The following is a 22492-nucleotide window of genomic DNA, read 5'->3' as shown; positions in this document are numbered from 1 at the left end:
TGTGGACTCCCAGGTAGCGGAAGGAGGACACCCTCTCCACACAGACCCCGTTGATGATAACTGGTGGAATGTCCGTTTTATTTTTCCTCCTAAAATCAATGACCAGTTCTCGGGTTTTAGCCGTGTTTAGGAGCAGATTGTTCTCACCGCACCACTCCGATAGCTGCACCACTTCGGCCCTGTAGGCAGACTCATCCCCCTTTGAGATGAGCCCCACCACGGTGGTGTCATCCGCAAATTTCACGATGGTGTTGCTGCGGTGGGCGGGGGTGCATGTATGTGTGTAGAGCGTGTAAAGCAGTGGGCTCAGTACGCAGCCCTGTGGGGAGCCGGTACCAAGACTGAGAGGCGTGGATGTATGACGGCACACTCTCACCCTCTGGATGCGACCCGTCAGGAAGCTCTTAATCCACCTGCAAGTATTGTGTGGAAGTCCAAGGCCCCCCAGTATGTCCACCAGTCTGTGGGGGAGGATGGTGTTAAAAGCAGAGCTAAAGTCCACAAAGAGCATCCGCACATAGCTTCCCGGCTGCTCCAGGTGGGACAGTGCAGCGTGGAGGGCTGTAGCTACTGCGTCCTCTGTGGATCTTTTTGCCCTGTAGGCAAACTGGTGGGGGTCAAAACCTCTGAACAGGAGTGATGTGATGTGACCCCGTACCAGCTTTTCAAAGCACTTCATCACCACCGGGGTGAGTGCGACTGGCCGGTAGTCATTAAGGCTGGTGATGTGGCGTGTCTTGGGCAGGGGGACTATAGTGGAGGATTTTAAACAGGATGGGACGATGGACTCAGTAAGGGACTGGTTGAAAATCTTTGTGAAGACTCCAGCCAGCTGATCTGCGCAGTCCTTCAGGACACGCCCAGTGACGCCGTCAGGACCCGCAGCCTTCCTCGAGTTGATGGTCCGCAGCGTGCGCCTCACCTCGTGCTCCTTCACTGTGAGGGTGAAGCTGCTGCGGACTGTGGGATGTGATGTGGCCGCTCCAGGTGGCTCGGACTCGAACCGGGCAAAGAAGGTATTAAGGACCTCTGCCAGTGAGGCGTCCCCTTCAGCAGCTCCGATGGTGGTTCTGTAGTTGGTGAGATGCTGGACTCCCTGCCACACCTGCTTGCTGTTGTTGCTGTCCAGGTGATCCTCAATCCTCTTCTTATAGGCAAGCTGGGCCTCTCTGATGCCTCTCCTCAGGTTGGCTCTGGCTGTGCTGTAGAGAGCCCCGTCCTCAGACCTGAGGGACAGGGCGGTGTCCCTCTCCTCCAGCAGCCGAAGGACCTCCCGGGTCATCCAGGGCTTCAAGTTGGGGTATATCCGTATAGGTTTTTCCACTGTGACAGTGTCTGTGCAGTGCTTGATATAACACAGAACACTGTCTGTGAACACGTTCAAGTCCCGGTGTTCGAAGATGTCCCAGTTAGTCCTGTCGAAGCAGTCCTGCAACTGCTGAGAGGCGTCATCAGGCCAGGTTTTAACAGTTTTAGTAATGACAGGAACTGATTTCCTGATGGTGGTATATGCCGGGATTAATAGCAGTGACATGTGGTCAGACTGGCCCAGGTGAGGTAGCTGTTTTGCCCTGTAGCCTAGCTTGATGTTGGAGTAGACCTTGTCCAGAGTGTTAACTCCTCTAGTGGCACACTTAACATGCTGGTGGAAACTAGGGAGTGCTGCTTTCAAGTCTACATGATTAAAGTCCCCTGCCATGATGTGGACTGCGTCAGGATATCTGCTCAGCTGGCTGCTAATACTGCCATGTAATCGTCCAATAGCTAGCTTAGCATTAGCCTCCGGAGGTATGTAAACAACAGTCGTCATGACTACGGTAAATTCTCGAGGGAGGTAAAAGGGCCTGCATTTAATAGTCACATACTCCAGGTCCGGGCAGCAGTGACTGTCTACAGTCACCATATTAGTACACCAGTTGTTATTGACGTACATACAGGCCCCCCCCCCCTTGCTCTTGCCGGAGTTCTCAGTCCTGTCATGACGCTGTGTGGTGTAGCCTGCTAGCTCGATAGCAGAGTCCGGTATGAGTGGATGAAGCCAGGTTTCGGTGATCAGCACCAAAGTCAAAGTCAAAGTCAAAGTCAGCTTTATTGTCAATCCCTTCATGTGTCAAGACACACAAAGAAACCGAAATTCCGTTTCCTCCATCCCACGGTGACGAGACATAGTACACGATAGACATACAAGTAGACGACACAAAATAAAAACAAGAAGGCACAAACGATAAATAATAAATAAAAAATAATAATAAACAATATGAGCGATGAATAAATAATAAACAAATAACCCAATAAATGAGAGGAGCAAAACTGAGCCAGTGCGCATACAGCAGACAGTAAGCATAGCGCAAAGAACAGGACGCTACGCAGAAAGGGGGAGCGAGTTCAGGATCCTAACAGCCTGGAGTATGAAGCTGTTGGAGAGTCTGGTGGTGCGGGAGCGCAGGCTCCTGTACCTCCTCCCAGAGGGCAGAAGATCAAACAGAGAGTGAGCGGGGTGACTCACATCACTCACAATCGCGGCCACCTTGCGGGTGAGATGGGAGGTGTAAATGTCCTTCAAGGAGGGGAGAGAAGCACCAATAGTCTTACCAGCTGTGTTCACTATGGCCTGCAGGGCCTTCAAGTTGTAGTCAGTGCAGCTGCCACCCCAAACAGCAATACAGCTGGAGAGGACGCTCTCAATGGTGCCGCGGTAAAATGTAGTCATGACGGCCGGAGGAGCGCCCGCTCGCCTGAGTTTCCGAAGGAAGTACAGGCGGCGCTGGGCCTTCTTCGCCAGTGATGCGGTGTTGGTGGACCAGGAGAGATCCTCACTGATGTGCACCCCCAGGAACCTGGTGCTGCTCACTCTCTCCACCACAGCACCGTCGATGGTCAGCGGCAGGTGTTGGGTGTGACCCTTCCGGAAGTCAACAACAATCTCCTTGGTCTTGTCGACGTTCAGCAGGAGGTTGTTGTCCCTGCACCACGTGTTCAGACGGTCACCCTCCAGCCTGTATTGGGTCTCGTCTCCCTTGGTGATGAGACCCACCAGAGTCGTGTCGTCAGCAAACTTCACTATGCGGTTGTCGCTGTAGGTGGCAGTGCAGTCATGCGTCAGGAGGGTGAAGAGCAGCGGACTGAGCACGCAGCCTTGGGGGGCCCCCGTGCTCAGCGTGATGCTGGCGGAGATTTTGTCGCCAACACGTACCACCTGCGGCCTCTGACAGAGGAAGTCCAGTAGCCAGTTGCAGAGGCACTTACTGAGGCCATGCAGCAGTCCTTCGCGGTCTGGTTCGCAGACATCTGTAGCCTTAGTTCATCCATCTTGTTAGCAAGAGACCTGGCGTTGGTAAGAAACAGGCTAGGGAGCGGTGGTTTGAACGGCCGCTTCCGTAGCCTGGTTAGCGCGCCGGCCCTGCAGCCTCGTTTTTGCCTCCTCTCTCTGCGCTGCCTTCGCTTCCTCCCAGCGGGGATGGTGATCCAAGGGGAGCCGGGGCGCCTGATGATATCCTCCGGTATGTTTTGTGAGCGGTGAAACTCCGCTGCGACACTCAACTCGCAGCAAACCCCTATCCTGAGGAGCTCCTGCCGGTTGTAGGTGGTGTATGATCGACATACACTAACAGTTAGTTAGTACAGTTAGTACAAACACTAACAAAAAACAAACAATGCGTAGATCGGGAGAGCACTGAGCCGCTGCAACTGCGTGCGCCGCCATTGACATCCGGATGAAGAATTCAATGGATTTAATGATTTGGAGTGACACATCTGGTTTGATAAACGTGTTATTTGTTTATTTATAGTTATTTGAATAACTGTTAATATGTTACGCCTGGGGCGGCTCGGTGGCGCACTGGTTAGCACGCCCGCCTCATAGTTAGGAGGGTGCGGGTTCGATTCTACCTCCGGCCCTCCCTGTGTGGAGTTTGCATGTTCTCCCTGTGTCCACGTGGGTTTTCTCCGGGAACTCCGGTTTCCTCCCACATCCCAAAAACATGCTTGGTAGGCCGATTGAGCACTCCAAATTGCCCCGAGGTGTCAGTGCGACTGCGGATGGTTGTTCGTCTCGGTGTGCCCTGCGATTGGCTGGCAACCAGTTCAGGGTGTCCCCCGCCTACTGCCCGATGACAGCTGGGATAACTCTTGAATCTTGATAGGCTCCAGCACGCCTGCGACCCCCGTGGGGACAAAGCGGCACAGAAAATGGATGGATGGATGGATGTTACGTCAGGCACGTTCTCAGTTCCTTGTTTGTGTTTATGTAACGTTAGCATACCGTATCATTTAGCCTGTTGTTGCCTATTCATGTATGACTTGTACTCCGGTGCGATTTATATATGTGCTTTTCTTCTTTATTATGCATTTTATGGTCGGTGCGACTTGTACTCCCGAGCAATTTATAGTCTGGAAAATACGGTAATCTGTTAAGGCCGCCAATACTTACCTTTTTCCCCCTTTCTCTTGCAATTAGTGGAAAAAATTTAAAAATGTGTGCTTCTCAGTTGTTATTAATTGATGATGAGGAACAAAATGCAAATTTTGACCCGCAAAACTACAGTCAGATAGTGCATATTTTGATGCTTGTGAATATACACACCATTGCAGTCTTTGCGTTGTGCCTTTTATGATCTAAACAGTTTCACCATTGCAGTCTTTGCGTTGTGCCTTTTCAGATCTAAACAGTTTAAAAGTGATCAACAGAAATTAACACAAGTAGAATGTGAAACAGAGGATTTCTTTCGAGTCACACTGTTACACTGAGCTGCTAGACCTCCACATGAAAACAGGTCAACCGTATTCTCTCATATTCTGTGCCACTTCACTGTACTGTACTGTCTAAAATTAACAAGGAAGCTTACTTGCACACGTACAACGTATTGAAATTAAGTGTTGACTTGAATGAATAAAAGATTATTGTAGAAAGGCACTTGTCCTTGTTTGAGGAATGAACAGGCTGCTCATTTCAAATGAAATTTATACATTGGTATGTCCACAGTCTGTGTCATATTCTTCTTTATCCGATGATGACTTCCAGTTAGGACTGAGCAATGCTTAATGGTGCTATTGTTTCTGCCGTAGCCAGAGGAGGACAAAGTTAGCCGGCTGATCCAAGACCAGATGGGCTTCCCCAGGAGCAGTGATCTAAGACTAGAAGCACAGTGTCACAGTTGGATTAGCTCCAGCTGGCTGTCACTCAGATCCAATTGGTGTAAGAGCATGTGAAACGTGACGTAAAATCATCTAATGAGAGTTGCATGCTACTCTGTAACAAAGATGATGTCTTTTGAAAATCAGCTGTGTCTGCCTTTACATGCTAGTCAATGTCCAGTGATATAGATGTTAAAATGTCCACAAGCTAGAAGAAATGAACAAACAAACGTCCTTGAAGAATTTCTTCAGTAAGGGGAAAAAGCCAATTAATGCAAAATTATCAGTACTTAAATATGAATTTATTGTTACTGGCGATTCTCAGGCACCAAGCCCCGTCTTTGTTATATGCACTGGCCGGCTTATAAATGAAGCAATGTAGCCTTCAAAATCGCTTTGACACTTGCTGACCAAGTACGCGGCATGAAAGTAATATCCAATAATGAAGTCGACTGGACATAACAGTTTGTGCGTGTTATTGTCCCCCATTATCCCAAGGTTAAATGTAACAACCCACTAATTACATAATTACAACATTCAGTAGTGAGTCATGTTTTAGATTTCTTTTATGTGTTTTTATTCCGGTCTATCCAAATATTGCTTTGTGCAGAATTTTTTTTGTGGCCCAAATTTAGATCGTGGCAGTATCATTCTGACCATTAACGTGTGTGCTGCACCCTCACATTGCCTCTAAACATTTATTTCTGTGAAGTATTGTATTTTTATTTTTTTAATTTAACATTTTCTTTTTCTTGAATCATATTTATGAATTCAATCTAAAGATACAGAACTCTTTTAGGATTTGAAATAAAAAAATAGCATTGATGTCCAAACTAACAACTGATAGGGACCTATTTACATCATTAAGACATACAGTCATGAGAAAAATATACGAACATTGTTATGGGCATTTGCTAGCTAGGCTAGATTTCTTTCTTTTGTATAGCTGGGTGGCTACAGCTGGAATGTGTAACACATGCAACTAATGCTGTCACAAATTAATCTTTTTGCAATCAATTATCCCATTGTCTTCCCGAGCAATCCCCCGCCCAGCCACCCAACCATCCAAAATCGCATGCTGATTAACTTTATTGCAAAATGAAAAATGGAAAAAGAAGCAGAGCAAAGAATGAATATTGTACTTTCTGACCCTTTTAAAAAGAAACATTTACCTTTTCACATTTAAATAACACAATCAGCAATACTCCCAGGAAGATTTTTAAACTTTTGTTTGTGTTACTGCGCATTTTGAATAATGCAATAAAGATTGATTTAAAAAAAAAAAGCAAGCTGAATTAAAATCACAATATCTGCCAGAAAAATCACAACACAACACTTTTCTTAAACTTGTTCAGCCCTACCCTCAAGTGTGTTTTAATTAGCATTGGTAGGCTATTCAGTGATCCCTCATTTATCGCAGGAGATGCGTTTCAGAACCACCTGTGAAAAACGAAAATCCGCGAAGTAGAAACGGTATATATATTATTTAGAAGTTTTAACACATTGTATTGACATTTCCAACACATGGTGTTTCCTGTTGGCCGCTAGAGGGCATGGATGTATTGCAAGTCAATTAGAAGAGTGTTTTTTTCCCCGTGCGACGCAATGCAATGAGTCCACCTTCAAAATTGCAACACTAACCTGGGGGACATCATCCATAGCGAAACCAAAGTGAGTCGCAATTGCGCATGAATCTCCTCATGCATTGTGGTCTAGTATACAATATTAAAGCTTATTAAACCCTCTCTATTACCTTTACGCGACTTAAACCTTTCCCATTCCCTTAATAACCATTCCCACACTGTTCTGTGTATGTATTGTATTTTTACAGTAAATGAAATAACAAACATGTGATACAGTCACGTCTCCCGACTTCTTCTGGACCGGTTGGTGCTTCTTCCCTTGAGCGTGGTTGACTGGCTGCCGCCTCCTGCGCTTGAACTCAGTCATGTCCGCAGTGACGCACATTGCTCAGAAGCACGCCCCGCTGTCCCAACTCCTAGACGGCAGTGCTTCTTTCCTACTTGCGCGGCAGCTAGCTGCGCACCCCGTGCTTGTCCTCAGTGAAGCACATTGCTCAGAGGCATGCCCCGCGCTATGAGCGCTCATTGCCGCTGTCCCGACTCTTTCTGCATTTTTCCTTCGTGCGCAGCTGTCACGTCTCCGCTCTCGCCCTGCTGGCTGGCTGACATGCCCTCCACGCTAGACTTCGGGGGCGCACGTCGCCAAAACGGAACTGCGCGTGCTAATCAGCGCTGATCGCCACTACCTGTCCCGTGTTACCCGCTGATTAGAGGTGTATATCGACACCATTCGAGGGATGCAAAATGGCGAGGGATCACTGGATTACATTAAAACAGACAAAGTATCTATCTTTTACCCATCATATTACTACAATGCTGCTTGGGACGCTGGGCGACCCAGCCACCAGCTTGCAGTCACACGTTTACATACCCATGTTCCCCGTTTCTAAGCGACCCCAGCTCTACTTTGCAGTAATGACAAAAAACTAGGGTCCAACTATATAGTTACCGTATTTTCCGCCCTAAAAGGCGCACCGGGTTATAAGGCGCACCTTCAATGAACGGCCCATTTTAAAACTTTGTCCATATATAAGGCGCACCGGCTTATAAGGCGCATAAAATAGAAGCTATACTGCATCAAACTGAGGTTGACTAGGGTTGCGGTATGCATCCACTAGCCAATAACCAACGAGCCCTCTATAAACAATCGCGTTTCTCAAACGATCTCCTATAAAATGATCAGAACTGACTAAAGTTCGATCTAACGCATTGGTACTACTTACCTATGTTTCCCTTCCATATCGATCCGTAGATTTACTCGAAACATTAACAGAGCAGCCTATTTTGACATGAAATAGCCTGGTACGTATAGCAGCTATCGCAATAGCATTAGCCATCCGCAAAGTCTCACGAGCCTCACCTCGCAATCTCCCATGAGCCTCAGCAAAGTGTAAACAATCGCGTTTCTCAAACGATCTCCTATAAAATGATCGGAACTGACTAAAGTTCGATCTAACGCATTGGTACTACTTACCTATGTTTCCCTTCCATATCGATCCGTAGATTTACTCGAAACATTAACAGAGCAGCCTATTTTGACATGAAATAGCCTGGTACGTATAGCAGCTATCGCAATAGCATTAGCCATCCGCAAAGTCTCACGAGCCTCACCTCGCAATCTCCCATGAGCCTCAGCAAAGTGTAAACAATCGCGTTTCTCAAACGATCTCCTATAAAATGATCGGAACTGACTAAAGTTTGATCCAACGCATTTGTACTACTTACCTATGTTTCCCTTCCATATCGATCCGTAGATTTACTCGAAACATTAACAGAGCAGCCTATTTTGACATGAAATAGCCTGGTACGTATAGCAGCTATCGCAATAGCATTAGCCATCCGCAAAGTCTCACGAGCCTCACCTCGCAATCTCCCATGAGCCTCAGCAAAGTGTAAACAATCGCGTTTCTCAAACGATCTCCTATAAAATGATCGGAACTGACTAAAGTTCGATCCAACGCATTTGTACTACTTACCTATGTTTCCCTTCCATATCGATCCGTAGATTTACTCGAAACATTAACAGAGCAGCCTATTTTGACATGAAATAGCCTGGTACGTATAGCAGCTATCGCAATAGCATTAGCCATCCGCAAAGTCTCACGAGCCTCACCTCGCAATCTCCCATGAGCCTCAGCAAAGTGTAAACAATCGCGTTTCTCAAACGATCTCCTATAAAATGATCGGAACTGACTAAAGTTCGATCTAACGCATTGGTACTACTTACCTATGTTTCCCTTCCATATCGATCCGTAGATTTACTCGAAACATTAACAGAGCAGCCTATTTTGACAGGAAATAGCCTCGCGGGTACAACAGCTATTCGGTGACGCCCCCTGACTACAGTTGCCGTAATGCTGGGAAGCGATGCGACCTTGTAATTTATTAGTCGTACTAAAACGTACTGAAACATTTTGGCAGAGCACTGTGTACAACCAGTATGGATCAACAAATTCATCAGTTGATCCATATATAAGGCGCACTGGCCTATAAGGCGCACTGTCGGCTTTTGAGAAAATTTTAGGTTTTTAGGTGCGCCTTTTAGGGCGGAAAATACGGTAGTTATATATATTATATATATAAAATAAGTCATCATTTTATTCATATCATTTATAAAATTTTGACTTCATACAAGAACATTTACAGTTTTTTGGAGGCCAATGACAATTTTTTGCAGAAAAAAAGTACCAATTACCATTTGATTGGCTGATTGGTTCAGAAAAATTGTAATGCAGAAAATAACCATTACCATGCATTTCAATGGATGGTAATGATAAGTACCGTAAATTTCGGGCTATAAGCCGCACCGGACTATAAGCCGCACCAGCTAAAATTCTTGATTTATTTAGTTTTATACTTATACAAGCCGCACCGGACTATAAGCCGCGTGTGCGCACGAGTTATTTACAAAGAAATAACTAAATAATGTGAAAGTTTTAATCACATTAATATTTCGTTTTAAACACGGAAGTAACAGCACCAGCTGGGCTAAAGTTTTAATAGCATTAACATTTTGTTGTAAACACGGAAGTAACAGCACGAGCTGGGCTAAAGTTTTACTAACATTAACATTTTGTTGTAAACACGGAAGTAACAGCACTAACTAGGCGGGTAAAAAAACATATATACCAGTCAACAAAGTCTTCCACCTGCCCACTGAAAACAGCAAAATCTTCCTCCTCAGTGTCCGATTGGAATAGCGCCAGATGTACGTCGCAACACTCTTTCTCATTCTCTCCTTCGTTGTTGCTTTCATCGTCACTCTCGTCCTGAGGCAAATTCACTCCTGAGCTTGTTCTCTCCTCTCCGTCACGCAGCAGACCGGCTTTTCGAAACCCGTTGGTGATGGTGGATTTTTCCACACTGCTCCACGTTGTCAGGATGCACTGGCAGACTTGTGCGAAAGTTGCTCTTCGCATGCATCCAGTTTTTGTCAACGATATCTCGCCGCTGGTCATCCAAGCCTCCCATTCAAGTCGGAGGGCCACTTTAAATGCACGATTCACACTAATGTCAAGTGACCTTTTCGTTTCATAAATCGCCAACACCATGACGGTCCTCCTTTGAAATGTTGATATTTATTTTCGGTAGCGATTGCTTTTGCTTTCAGTCTGATCTGCACGATGAAAACACGGCCATCCACTCTCTATGTGTTCACCCAGTCAAGAATGTTTCCCAGTTCGGACCACCTGGTTTTAAGACCTCTGAAAGCTTTCGTCGTCTTTTTACATTGCTGCAGTACTTCCCGTTGCCGTTTCCAACATCTCACCACGAAGTTTACGTGCAACCGCTCTGTTCCCTTCTTTATCAGCCAGCTCAATGGCTTTTAACTTGAAAGCTACGTCATACGCATGCCTTCCAGTGTCTTCCATCATTGGGCTCTGTTTACGCTAACTTTCCTCATGCACATCGCGCCACTACTGTATTCCTCGACGCATATATTCCACCTCTCTCACTCTTACCTTTTCTGCTTGAGCCCCCCCGATGGCCGTTAAAATAAATGCATGTAAAGTTGCCGCATGATCGCGTAAGGTTATTAATGTTTACCGTTTTTTTCCGTGTATAATGCGCAAAATTTAACTAATTTATTGTCCTAAAACCTGGGGTGCGCATTATACATGGGTACAAATTTTCTTTAATTTTTTTTTTTTTATTTTTTTTTTTTAAGAAAATCATGGTACAACAAAACCAACAACAGGACTGACCGACAATAGTGTGTTTGTACTGTGCTCTGGTCATTTCGTCAAAGAAGGGATAATAGTCCTCTTCTCTTCTTGACTGACAATGAATGTGATAGTTTAATACAATCAGCAAATAACAAAATGCGTATTACAGGTAATATTTTATTTCACAACACTTTGCCTTGTTCCTTTCGTCTCTGCTGTTCACTTCAAACACGCTCCATACGAACGCAATGCTCTCGTATCAGACGCTTGCTCGATCACCTGCTCGTTTGCTGTCACAATGTACCCTACACAAATCCGAAACATTTGTTGCGGCTCCGAGTCACGACGAGGGGCAAGTTTTGGTTTCCAAGGGTGTTTTTATTCCTCTTCAACGTCTCTCCCATACAGAGCCGCCTTTTTCACATGTCCGCACGTCACTTTCCTCTCTTTTCATCTGATCGCGGTGGTGCCTTTACGGGCAGTCGGAGAAATCAACGGCAACAAAAAAAAATACATCCAGCCTAGTTAAGACCATACCAAAGACTATAAAAATGGGACCCATTGCCTCCCTGCGTGTGTGACGATCATTGGGACTTAAAAAATAAATAAATAAATAAATAAATAAAAAATAAAAACATTGGGTGCGTATTATACATGGGTACAGGCTTTTTTCCAGCATTAACATGCCATTTTTAGGGTGCGTATTATACATGGGGGCGCATTATACACGGAAAAAAACGGTAATTACCATTTGTAAAAGAATATATACAAAGGTGATTGTCAGGAAAGAGGTGATTATTTGGGGACGCATAACTTTTATTAACGTAACAGCACAACAGCGGTCCACAGCCTTTTTTATGAGTGTATAAGTGTATTAGTCATTAGAAAAATCATGGAAAAAATCCTATATAAGCCGCACCGGACTATAAACCGCAGGGTTCAAAATTTGAGAAAAAAGTCACGGCTTATAGTCCGAAATTTACGGTAGTTTTTTGCTATTTGCAGCCCAGCCTATTTCCTTGTCGTGCTAATAGCGTGTGTCAGCTGTAAATATATTATGTGTGTGTGTGTGTGGGGGGGACGGACAAAACTTTCTGTTTTGGATCCCAGAATGCATTGTGTGGCGCAAATTGTGCAATGCATTTATCCATCCATACATCCATCCATTTTCCCATCCCAGCTGCCATCGGGCAGTAGGCGGGGGACACCCTGAACACCTACGGTAAATTTGGAGTGCTCAATTTGCCTACCATGCATGTTTTTGGGTTGTGGGAGGAAACTGGAGTACCTGGAAAAAACTCACGCAGGGGAGAAATGCAAACTCCACAGAGGATGGGCCGGAATCGAAACCGCAACCTCTGAACCGTGAGGCGGATGTCCTAACCAGTGTCTCACCGTGCCAATCAATTTAATTAATAAAATTATAGGGAAATTAATCCTCGTCATATATATGTGTTACCAACACAGTAGAACCTCTGACTTCGACCATAATTCGTTCCAGAAAACTGGTCAAACCCCGATTTGGTCAGAGTCCGATTCAATTTTTCCCATAAGAAATAATGGAAAACTGATTAATCTGTTCTGACATAGCAACAATGGACCCTTTTGCGTAATAATAAGTGATTTTTGTGATGTCTAATACGCTCATACAATCGTTAGTAAAAAGGTTGTTGACCGCTGTTGTGTGGCACCGCTTTGCCTGGGCAGAGGGATATGTGACCAGACACACGGTCACTGGAGAGAAGAGCGGTGTGTTAATCGCATATCCGTCTGCCAGGCACATAGTGCCACACAATTGACACAAACAAGAGACAGAACGAGATCAAGACGGACATTACTGGAGAAAGGAAGCTTTTATACACAACCCCTCATTATGGGGAACAAAAGAAATGCATATGATGCCGTTTTTAAGTTAAAGGCAGTCGATTTGGCTCGTAACAAGAGAAAATAGTGCTGCTGCATCTACTGTAGAAGTTTCTTCCTGCCACTAGAGGGCACTGGGCTATTGTTGATGACATCTTTTTTTGTCACACATTTCAATATTTTTGTTCCAAGTCATGTCTTCTCCGGAGCTTTACACTCTCGAGACGCGCTTTAGCTTGTCGAGCCGAACCAAACGTTGCTTCAGAGACGCCGTCGGCTAGCCTCGACCCGGCTCGGAAAGCTGTTCGGTTTCTGGGTTTCTTCGAATTTTTGGTTCGAACTCCGATTTGTTTGAACCTGGAGACGTTTGAAGTCAGAAGTTCTACTGTAGTTTCTTTTATGCCACTCGTCGAACGTGTCATAATTAACACATTAACATTTTTCTTTTCTTTTATTTCAAAAAAATTGTGACTTCAGGTTGTGTGTGAAATAGTGACATCTTGGTGGATTACTTGCACAATTTGCGTTGCTCACTTATACATTGCCTGTAAAAATGTATTATAATGAATAGAAAATTATCCAACGTTGCCAGTCAAAAGTTTATTAAAACAAAGTAACAATCCTCATAATTCCTCTTCACTGTCGTCATCATCTCAAAGCTGTAAACGTAGCCTGAGCTGAAGAGAAGTATCTATTTAAAGGACAGTTCTGGTAGTTAATGAAGAAACTTTTTCAAAACATGCCATTGTCATTCAAAGTCATAAAGTGGAGGTACAGGATTTTCACTGGACATTAACATGTTTTTAGTCAAATGCTGGAAGGATGGGAACGATTGGAATAAGCTGTGCAGCAAAGACACAGGTGCTATGATAAAGCGAGATTTGTACTTTGGTTGTCTAATGGGGGGGAGGGTTGTTTCGACTTTTAGAATAGTGGCCGCAGTGTCGAGGCTTTTCCTGCTACGATGAATGGCTGCACTGATAAATATAATATAAAAATAAAGCAGTGTCTTCATTACACCTCTCAAATTTAAAGCCTTGTGTTACTCACCCTATATTGAATAGATGCCCAGCAAAGTGACACTATATTAAGTGGATTTTTCCACTGGACTGCCATCTTATCTTTTACTTGCTTCAATACTAAATTAGCAAAAGCTCCTTGGAGTGTCTGTACAGGATTCATATCCATAAACATTTAAGAGCTCGTAAACAAAGCATGATAAATGCCCATTGTGGCGGCTGTGACTCAAGCAGTACAGGGGGTCATTTGGTAACCGAAGGGTCGGCAGTTCGAGTTTGGCTCTGTTTGAGTCATGCGTCCTTGTGTCTTTGGACAGGACACTCCACACACCCCGCCTCCACTGCCACTCACACTGGTGTATAACTGGATACGAATGTTTCGTGGTGGTTGACGGGGCCATAGTCCTTCTGTCAGCCTGCCACAGGGCAGCTGTGGTAGTTTACTATGACCAGAGTGGGAATGTGTGAGCGCATGAATATTCGATCTACTGTAAAATGTCTTTGAAAAGTGCTATATAAATCTGATGCATTATTATTGTTAGTTAAAAAAATTAATCTTGACATGTGTGTACAGACTTTTGTATCTGCTTTGTTGATATTCCTTAAGCTGCAATATAACCCTGTTTAAAATGTCCTGCAGTCTGCAGTTCTATTCCGATTTTAGCGGAAATTGTCAATTCCAGTTTTCTAGCAATCAACGTGTGAGTCAGCATCATGAAAGAGCTTGGTGCAAATGCTGAACTATTTTGGAAAATAATCTACAGTAGTTGGCATTGTTCTGTTCCTCAACATTGTAATTACTATTCAATATGACATTTTTTGAAGGACCTCTTTTAGATTTTCAACAAACAGAAGCACAAAAGCATGGTAATGTTTGTGCCAGATAGTACTGTACTTTCAAGATGACCCTTTTCCTTTGCCTGGCAAGCCAGACCAATTATGTACCAGTGATTGGACTGGTGGGGTCCCATTTCTGAGGCGGGGCAAACCTGAGCAAACAGACAGTTTGAATGAACCAATCAGCGAATGGCAGACGTGAGTGACGTCAAGAAAGAAATCCACATCTTTTGAAATGAATGCTTCCATTGCCGTCGGCTGCTGGCCTTTTAATGACTCTGTGTTTCTAGGTTCAAAACTGAGTTTAATGCTGAATTAAACAAACTACCGTCTCTCTTGTGTGTCAATTTGTGACGTTGCGTACGAAGGAGACGTCACAGCCAGTCAATGAATTTGGTTTGTCGGTTCATTTTGTGTCACTGGTACAGTATTGGGTCTGACTTGCCAACCCACCTTTTCCTCAGATAATTTGCCTTTAGCTATATCATAGTGTTTAATTGTGTTTGAATGAAAGATAACTGAATACAATGAGTAAGCTTAACGATGACAAAAGATTATTGTTTTTAATTCTTTTATGTTCTGTTCCACAGAGATGGGCAGTGAGTTGCCGGGTACAGTAGTGATGCCGGGGGCAGTGGGATCCGGCCCGGTAAGGATGGGAGGATCGGTGCCAGGCCGTGGTGGCAAGAGAAGATCAGGCGGGTGAGTGTGTCTCTTGATATCCTCCGAACAGTGCTGAAAAAACACCTTGGCCCCAGATTAGCAAGAAAATAATGAGCAAATATAAATTGCAACAAACTATACTGGATAAATGATATAGGCTTGATTTACTAAAGGTTTGCCACGGTTTGCATGTGTAAGTGACAATGACCACAAACCTAGCCAAATTGATGTGAAAGTTGCAAAACATGCATTAATGCTTCTCAGTTCATTTTTAATGTTCTGGGAGAAGTATAGTACCATATTTTCCGGACTATAAGGCGCACTTTAAAACATAAAATTTTCTCAAAAGCCGACAGTGCGCCTTATAGTCCGGTGCGCCTTATATATGGACCAAATTCTTAAATTTAAACTGGCCCGAAGCATTGTGTCATGAAATCAGTCATAAGTGGCCCGCTGAAGATTATGAATCATGAATCAAAAAGACTATGGATCATTATTTTGTGATTATAAAGTAATTTGTTGCGCCTGAAGTTAAAATAAAAAAGATAAAATGGAGAATGGTTTGATTTGGATTAAAAATCTGACATGATGCATTAATGGTGCGCCTTATCGTCCGGTGCGCCTCATATAAGGACAAAGTTTTAAAATGGGCCAGTCATTGATGGTGCGCCTTATAGTCCGGTGCGCCTTATAGTCCGGAAAATACGGTATATGTAAATAGACAAGTTTAATATGAGCAGTGTGATGAGTATTGTTATAAATTACTTTTTTAATGTATAGTAATCCCTCATTTTTCTCTGGGGTAACATTCCGAAAAGAACCCGTGATAGGTGAAATCCGTGAAGTAGAAACCTTTATTTTTTTACCATTATTATACAGGTATAACATTGAAACCAAAGGACAAAACTTTTTTTCAGGCCCAAGCATTTGTTTAACAAAGAGAAGTAAACACTTTCTTCCAGATAACAGTAAAATAATAATTTTAATCATCAGTACGTACTATATAGTGCGCCTCTGCGGCCTGACTCCGCTCTGTAGTGTCTTTTTCATATGAAGCCATAACACAATGCACTGTGAATAAAATCTGTGAAGCAGTGAGGCCGTGAAAGGTGAACCGTGATATAGCAAGGGATGACTGTATATACTGTGCTTTTCTCATGGTAATTTATTTTATTTACAGCAGTGAAAAGTTAATATTTTGTAATGAATTTGAGAATATGATGAATTATTATGCAAATTTGATTATTTTAAAATCGATTCTTTAAAAAAGTACTATGTGCTGCCATATTTATTGAACACGTCATCAGATAACCCGTGGGGAGATGTCACACGTCTGGGACACGTATAACGTAATTTTCGGACTAAAAGTCGCTCCGGAATATAGGTCGCATTAGCCATAAAATGCACAATAACGTAAGCAATAATATTATCAAACCATCTGTGCACTCTAAATCATTAAATCCATCGATCAAATTCCTCGTCCTTTGTCAACAACGCCGCGCGTGCGCCCTGACGTCAGCCTCGTCGTTATTCCACAGATCTAGTATATAACTATATTGTAGCGTTAACAAAGTACAAGGAAAGACGTGGGTTTGGTAAACGGCTCTTTATTTAACAAAACAAACTTCCAGGTGTGTGGCGGCGTGGACTTCCAGCCACGGAGGTGGAAGAGAGATCCATAGAATAGGACCAGGCGTGCGTAAAAGCCATGACCGAGCCCCATCCACCGTCCCCGGACAGCCACCCGGCCGAGCGCCGGCCCCCGACTTCTATCCACGGAGGTGAAAGAGAGCTCTGGAGAGTAGGACCGGGCGTGCGTAAAAGCCATGTCCGAGCCCCATCCACCGTCCCTGGACAGCCACCCGGCCCAGCGCCGGCCCCCGACTTCAATCCACGGAGGTGAAAGAGAGCTCCGTAGAGTAGGACCGGGCGTGCGTAAAAGCCATAATAGTTTTTCAAACCTTCTGTGTCACTCCAAATCCTTAAATCCTTCAAACTCTTCGTCCTCCGTGTCACTTAGAAACAAAGCCGCTAATGATGCCGGTAGTACGTGGGGCCCTTCGCCATCTTCGTCATCCCGTGATCAATCTTTGTCCTTTTTGTAAACAACCGCTGCGCCACGCCGCGTCGCGCTGCTGACGTCACTTGAAATTCAAATTACAGTAATCCCTTGCTACATCGCGGTTCGTTTATCGCGGTTTCACATTTTTTTTTTTTTTGAAAAGTTTTGAAAAAAACCCCACATATAAGTCGCTCCTTATTATAAGTCGCCCCCCCCACCCAAACTATGAAAAAACCTGCGATTTATAGTCCGAAAATTACGGTAATTAGTATTTATAATTCCGTCAAATGCTTCTAACTGTTGATCATTAAAGGCCACATTGTTAGGCAGAAACACCACCAAATTCAATTTGGTGGTGTTTCTGATGAGAAAATGAAGCTTCATGAACCAGTTGTTGTATTCTTTGGCTCCTCTAGAGGGCAATGTTGGTTTAAAGTGAGGGTTTTAAGAAATGGCAAGTCGGTGGGCTTTCAGCTCTATGGTGAACAAAGAGTGCCATCTAGAGGTCTAAGTAAACACAACAACGGGTTTATGAATCATCTTGAAGCTTCATTTGCCCATCATTACTAGGTCCCGAAATTTACAGTATATCCTCCTTCAGATGAGAAAGGATGGTGCTGAGTCATGAAATCTTTTAAACAACGTGGCTAACCAGTATAAAAATCTTTTCACCGCACTGAAGCATAGTTAGCCACGATATCACATGTTTATGTGGCGGTGGTCAAACCTATTTGGTCGCTATCTTGCCACATGGCATTTTTGGCGATAGTGAATTAAATCGTGATAGTGAGTTACATTGACCTGCAATTCATATTTTGTTGAATTCTGAAACATCTTCTCATAGGAATTCACATCTTATCACATTCACATTGGATCTCTGCTAGCACTGTGTTGACAGCATACGTGTCTCAAGCTATGCTGAGTTGAGCATTCTTGCAGGTTCAAGAGAAAAAAATGTATTTTCTAACTGTTAACATTTCTACGTTCTAATGAGCGATGGTAGATTAAAAATCCGCTGCCTTGCAGCTGAGCAATGCGGATTGCAGACTTTGACATGGCACCACAGTTTACATCCCAGTCACATTAATCAGGGATGAGACTTTTCCGCTGATCCGCGGATTTTCCGCGTTTTTTTCCGTCGCAAGTATTTTTGTGAATCGTGTAAATCCGTTGAGAAAATTATTTTTTTATATATGGGGGGAGAGCGGCTGGCTAGCTGGCTGGGCAACGTTAGCCTCGGCGACTCGCGGGCATTCCCCCGCCCACCGCGACGGCATATACAGTGCCTTGCGAAAGTATTCGGCCCCCTTGAACCTTTCAACATTCCGCCACATTTCAGGCTTCAAACATAAAGATATAAAATTGTAATTTTTTGTCAAGAATCAACAACAAGTGGGACACAATCGTGAAGTGGAACGAAATTTATTGGATAATTTAAACTTTTTTAACAAATAAAAAACTGAAAAGTGGGGCGTGCAATATTATTCGGCCCCCTTGCGCTAATACTTTGTAGCGCCACCTTTTGCTGCAATTACAGCTGCAAGTCGCTTGGGGTATGTCTCTATCAGTTTTGCACATCGAGAGACTGGAATTCTTGCCCATTCTTCCTTGCAAAACAGCTCGAGCTCAGTGAGGTTGGATGGAGAGCGTTTGTGAACAGCAGTCTTCAGCTCTTTCCACAGATTCTCGATTGGATTCAGGTCTGGACTTTGACTTGGCCATTCTAACACCTGGATAAGTCTATTTGTGAACCATTCCATTGTAGATTTGGCTTTATGTTTTGGATCATTGTCCTGTTGGAAGATAAATCTCCGTCCCAGTCGCAGGTCTTTTGCAGACTCCAACAGGTTTTCTTCCAGAATGGTCCTGTATTTGGCTCCATCCATCTTCCCATCAATTTTAGCCATCTTCCCTGTCCCTGCTGAAGAAAAGCAGGCCCAAACCATGATGCTGCCACCCCCATGTTTGACAGTGGGGATGGTGTGTTCAGGGTGATGAGCTGTGTTGCTTTTACGCCAAACATATCGTTTTGCATTGTGGCCAAAAAGTTCGATTTTGGTTTCATCTGACCAGAGCACCTTCTTCCACGTTTGGTGTGTCTCCCAGGTGGCTTGTGGCAAACTTTAAACGAGACTTTTTATGGATATCTTTGAGAAATGGCTTTCTTCTTGCCACTCTTCCATAAAGGCCAGATTTGTGCAGTGCACGACTGATTGTTGTCCTATGGACAGACTCTCCCACCTCAGCTGTAGTTATCTGCAGTTCATCCAGAGTGATCATGGGCCTCTTGGCTGCATCTCTGATCAGTCTTCTCCTTGTTTGAGATGAAAGTTTGGAGGGACGGCCGGGTCTTGGTAGATTTGCAGTGGTCTGATACTCCTTCCATTTCAATATAATTGCTTGCACAGTGCTCCTTGAGATGTTTAAAGCTTGGGAAATCTTTTTGTATCCAAATCCGGCTTTAAACGTCTCCACAACAGTATCTCGGACCTGCCTGGTGTGTTCCTTTGTCTTCATGGTTCTCTCTGCGCTTTAAACAGAACCGAGACTATCAAAGAGCAGGTGCATTTATACGGAGACTTGATTACACACAGGTGCATTCTATTTATCATCATCAGTCATTTAGGACAACATTGGATCATTCAAAGATCCTCACTGAACTTCTGGAGTGAGTTTGCTGCACTGAAAGTAAAGGGGCCGAATAATATTGCACGCCCCACTTTTCAATTTTTATTTGTTAAAAAAGTTTAAATTATCCAATAAATTTCGTTCCACTTCACGATTGTGTCCCACTTGTTGATTCTTGACAAAAAATTAAAATTTTATATCTTTATGTTTGAAGCCTGAAATGTGGCGAAATGTTGAAAGGTTCAAGGGGGCCGAATACTTTCGCAAGGCACTGTATATATATATATATATATATATCCACCCCACCCGCTGCTTTTCCGTGCTTTTTCACATTTGCCATTCTCATCCCTGATTAATATCCTACTCGGTATATTATACTCTAATTCCACGCCACTGCTTGTTATAAAATGAGTGGGATCCTTCAAGAAGGGCATCCAGTGACAAACCTACACTACCGTTCAAAGTTTTGGGGTCACTTAGAAATGTCCTTATTTTTAAAAGAAAACCGCTATTTATACCAATGTGGATGACATTAAACTAAAAAGGAATACTCTCTCTCTCTCTCTCTCTCTCTCTCTCTCGCTCTCTCTCTCGCTCTCTCTCTTGCTCTCTCTCTCGCTCTCTCTCTCGCTCTCTCTCTCTCTCTCTCTCTCTCTCTCTCTCTCGCTCTCTCTCTCTCTCTCTCTATATATATATATATGTGTGTGTATATTGTGATTAATAACTATTCTAGCTGCAAACGTCTAGTTTTTAATGCAATATCTACATAAGGTGGATACATTGCCCCATTTCCAGCAACCATCCCTCCAGTGTTCTAATGGTCCATTGTGTTTGCTAATTGCGTTAGAAGGCTAATGGATGATTAGAAAACCCTTGAAAACCCTGGTGCAATTAGGTTAGTTTTCATGAAAAACGTAAAATTTACTGAGAGATCCCAAACGTTTAAGCGGTAGTGTATGCCATGTGGCAACATTACAACTAGACCAGGGGTGGGCAAACTACGGCCCGCGGGCCACATCCGGCCCACGGGACCGTTTAATCCGGCCCGCCAACCCTGAATTAATTGTATTATTAAACTTTTTTTTTTGTCATTTTGCCTGCAATGACTGCGTTTCCCCAGTAGATGGGGAACCGCTCGCCTGCGCATTTACTACCGGAAGCCGTGTCAGAAAGCTCGGTGCACACTCACAAGTGCGTGTACGTACGTACTCAGTAGTACGGACATGGCGCACTCGCGCTCTATTTGTATCAGTCCCGAATTTAGAGCGTGGGCTGTGACGACAGCATTCTTGTAATTCGCTCGCTGAGCTTTCAGATACAGTTTTACGCTAAAGCCACCCACAAACCTTCCCCTGGAATCCTTCCATTAAAATGAGTGGCCCGAAGAAAAGAAGTGAGTGCCGAATGTTAAAAGAGTGGCCAATTTGGCTCGACGTACGCGACGTGACGTTCAGCCACATCAACCCGTCACAGATCGAGGTAAACGGATCTCTCCTAAGAATTGCCACAACAAATTTTACTCCAGACTATGATGCACTAGCAAAAAAGGGAGACCAACAACACTGTTCCCACTGAAAATGAAGGGGAGGCTCTCAAGTTTGTTGTAAAAAAATGCATTTTGAATATGATTTGTACACATAGCAGGGATTGAAACTAGCGACCATTCTCATTTTCAAACAATGCAGGATGCTCAAGGACATTGATGCACCACCTGTTTGCGACTAATCTTAACCTGTAAAGTTCTTAAGGCTTACTTTAAGGAAGTGTTTCCCGTTTCCTCACCTCTGTTACCAGGTGTTTGTGAGTTAAAACTCTGCTCTGATGTTCAGATACCCCTCACCGTGTTGCCATTTTGATTACTTTATTTGGATGTATGCTTTCACCGATTCTTCAAGATGATATATTTGGTCAGAATGTTTGCTGTTTGATGTGATCTCATAAGATAAACATTTTTCATTAATCTGACCTGCAGGCACTGAAGTGATGGAGACTGTTATTCATAATAATAGTGTCGTATTTTATGAGAATCACTGATAGCAGTTTTTTTGTGTTTTTTTTTTTTTAATGCTGTTAATAAATGCATTTGTTTTCAAAAAACTTGTTTGGAATATCCATGCTTTACTACCTACTAAAGGCCAAAATCTTTTATGCAATGACCTTTACAGGTCGCTTATATTACTTCACACAAACACTACGTCCATCTGCTCCTGGTTCGGCCCTCCGGTCCAAATTTAGAACCCAGTTCGGCCCGCGAGTCAAAAAGTTTGCCCACCCCTGAACTAGACAGACGTGTTGGAAGAACTCCCTGCCTTCACTGCAGTTTCAACTGTCCACCAAAAGAGGGTGGTAACAGACTGTGAACAAGTTTATGATTTGATTAGTTGACATATGTGGCCTATGAATGTGTGTTTAATGTTGAGCAATTGAAAGTCAGACATGCCCCAGGGAAAAAAAAATGCATCCACTATTGTCTTAGTTCAGAAACATATACTGTAAATTATGTTTCTGAACTAAGAAAATGGTGGATGCATTTTTTTT

The 22492-nt window shown here is 43.7% G+C and overlaps 1 protein-coding gene across 6 annotated transcripts in view; it reads left to right on the top strand.

The window, feature by feature from the left end:
• arnt2 (aryl-hydrocarbon receptor nuclear translocator 2) overlaps positions 1 to 22492 on the top strand; it is a 119246-nt gene that overhangs the window by 12220 nt on the left and 84534 nt on the right. For all 6 annotated transcript variants that reach the window (XM_037247316.1, XM_037247315.1, XM_037247314.1 and 3 more), the window contains exon 2: positions 15192 to 15303. In XM_037247316.1, the coding sequence (XP_037103211.1) occupies positions 15192 to 15303 (112 nt within the window). The remainder of the gene's footprint in view (positions 1 to 15191; positions 15304 to 22492) is intronic.

The sequence above is a fragment of the Syngnathus acus genome, chromosome 3 (genome assembly GCF_901709675.1).
Source record: "Syngnathus acus chromosome 3, fSynAcu1.2, whole genome shotgun sequence".
NCBI lineage: Eukaryota > Metazoa > Chordata > Actinopteri > Syngnathiformes > Syngnathidae > Syngnathus > Syngnathus acus.
Note: the sequence above shows the minus strand (reverse complement) of the source record. Positions and strands in the feature narration are given on the sequence as shown.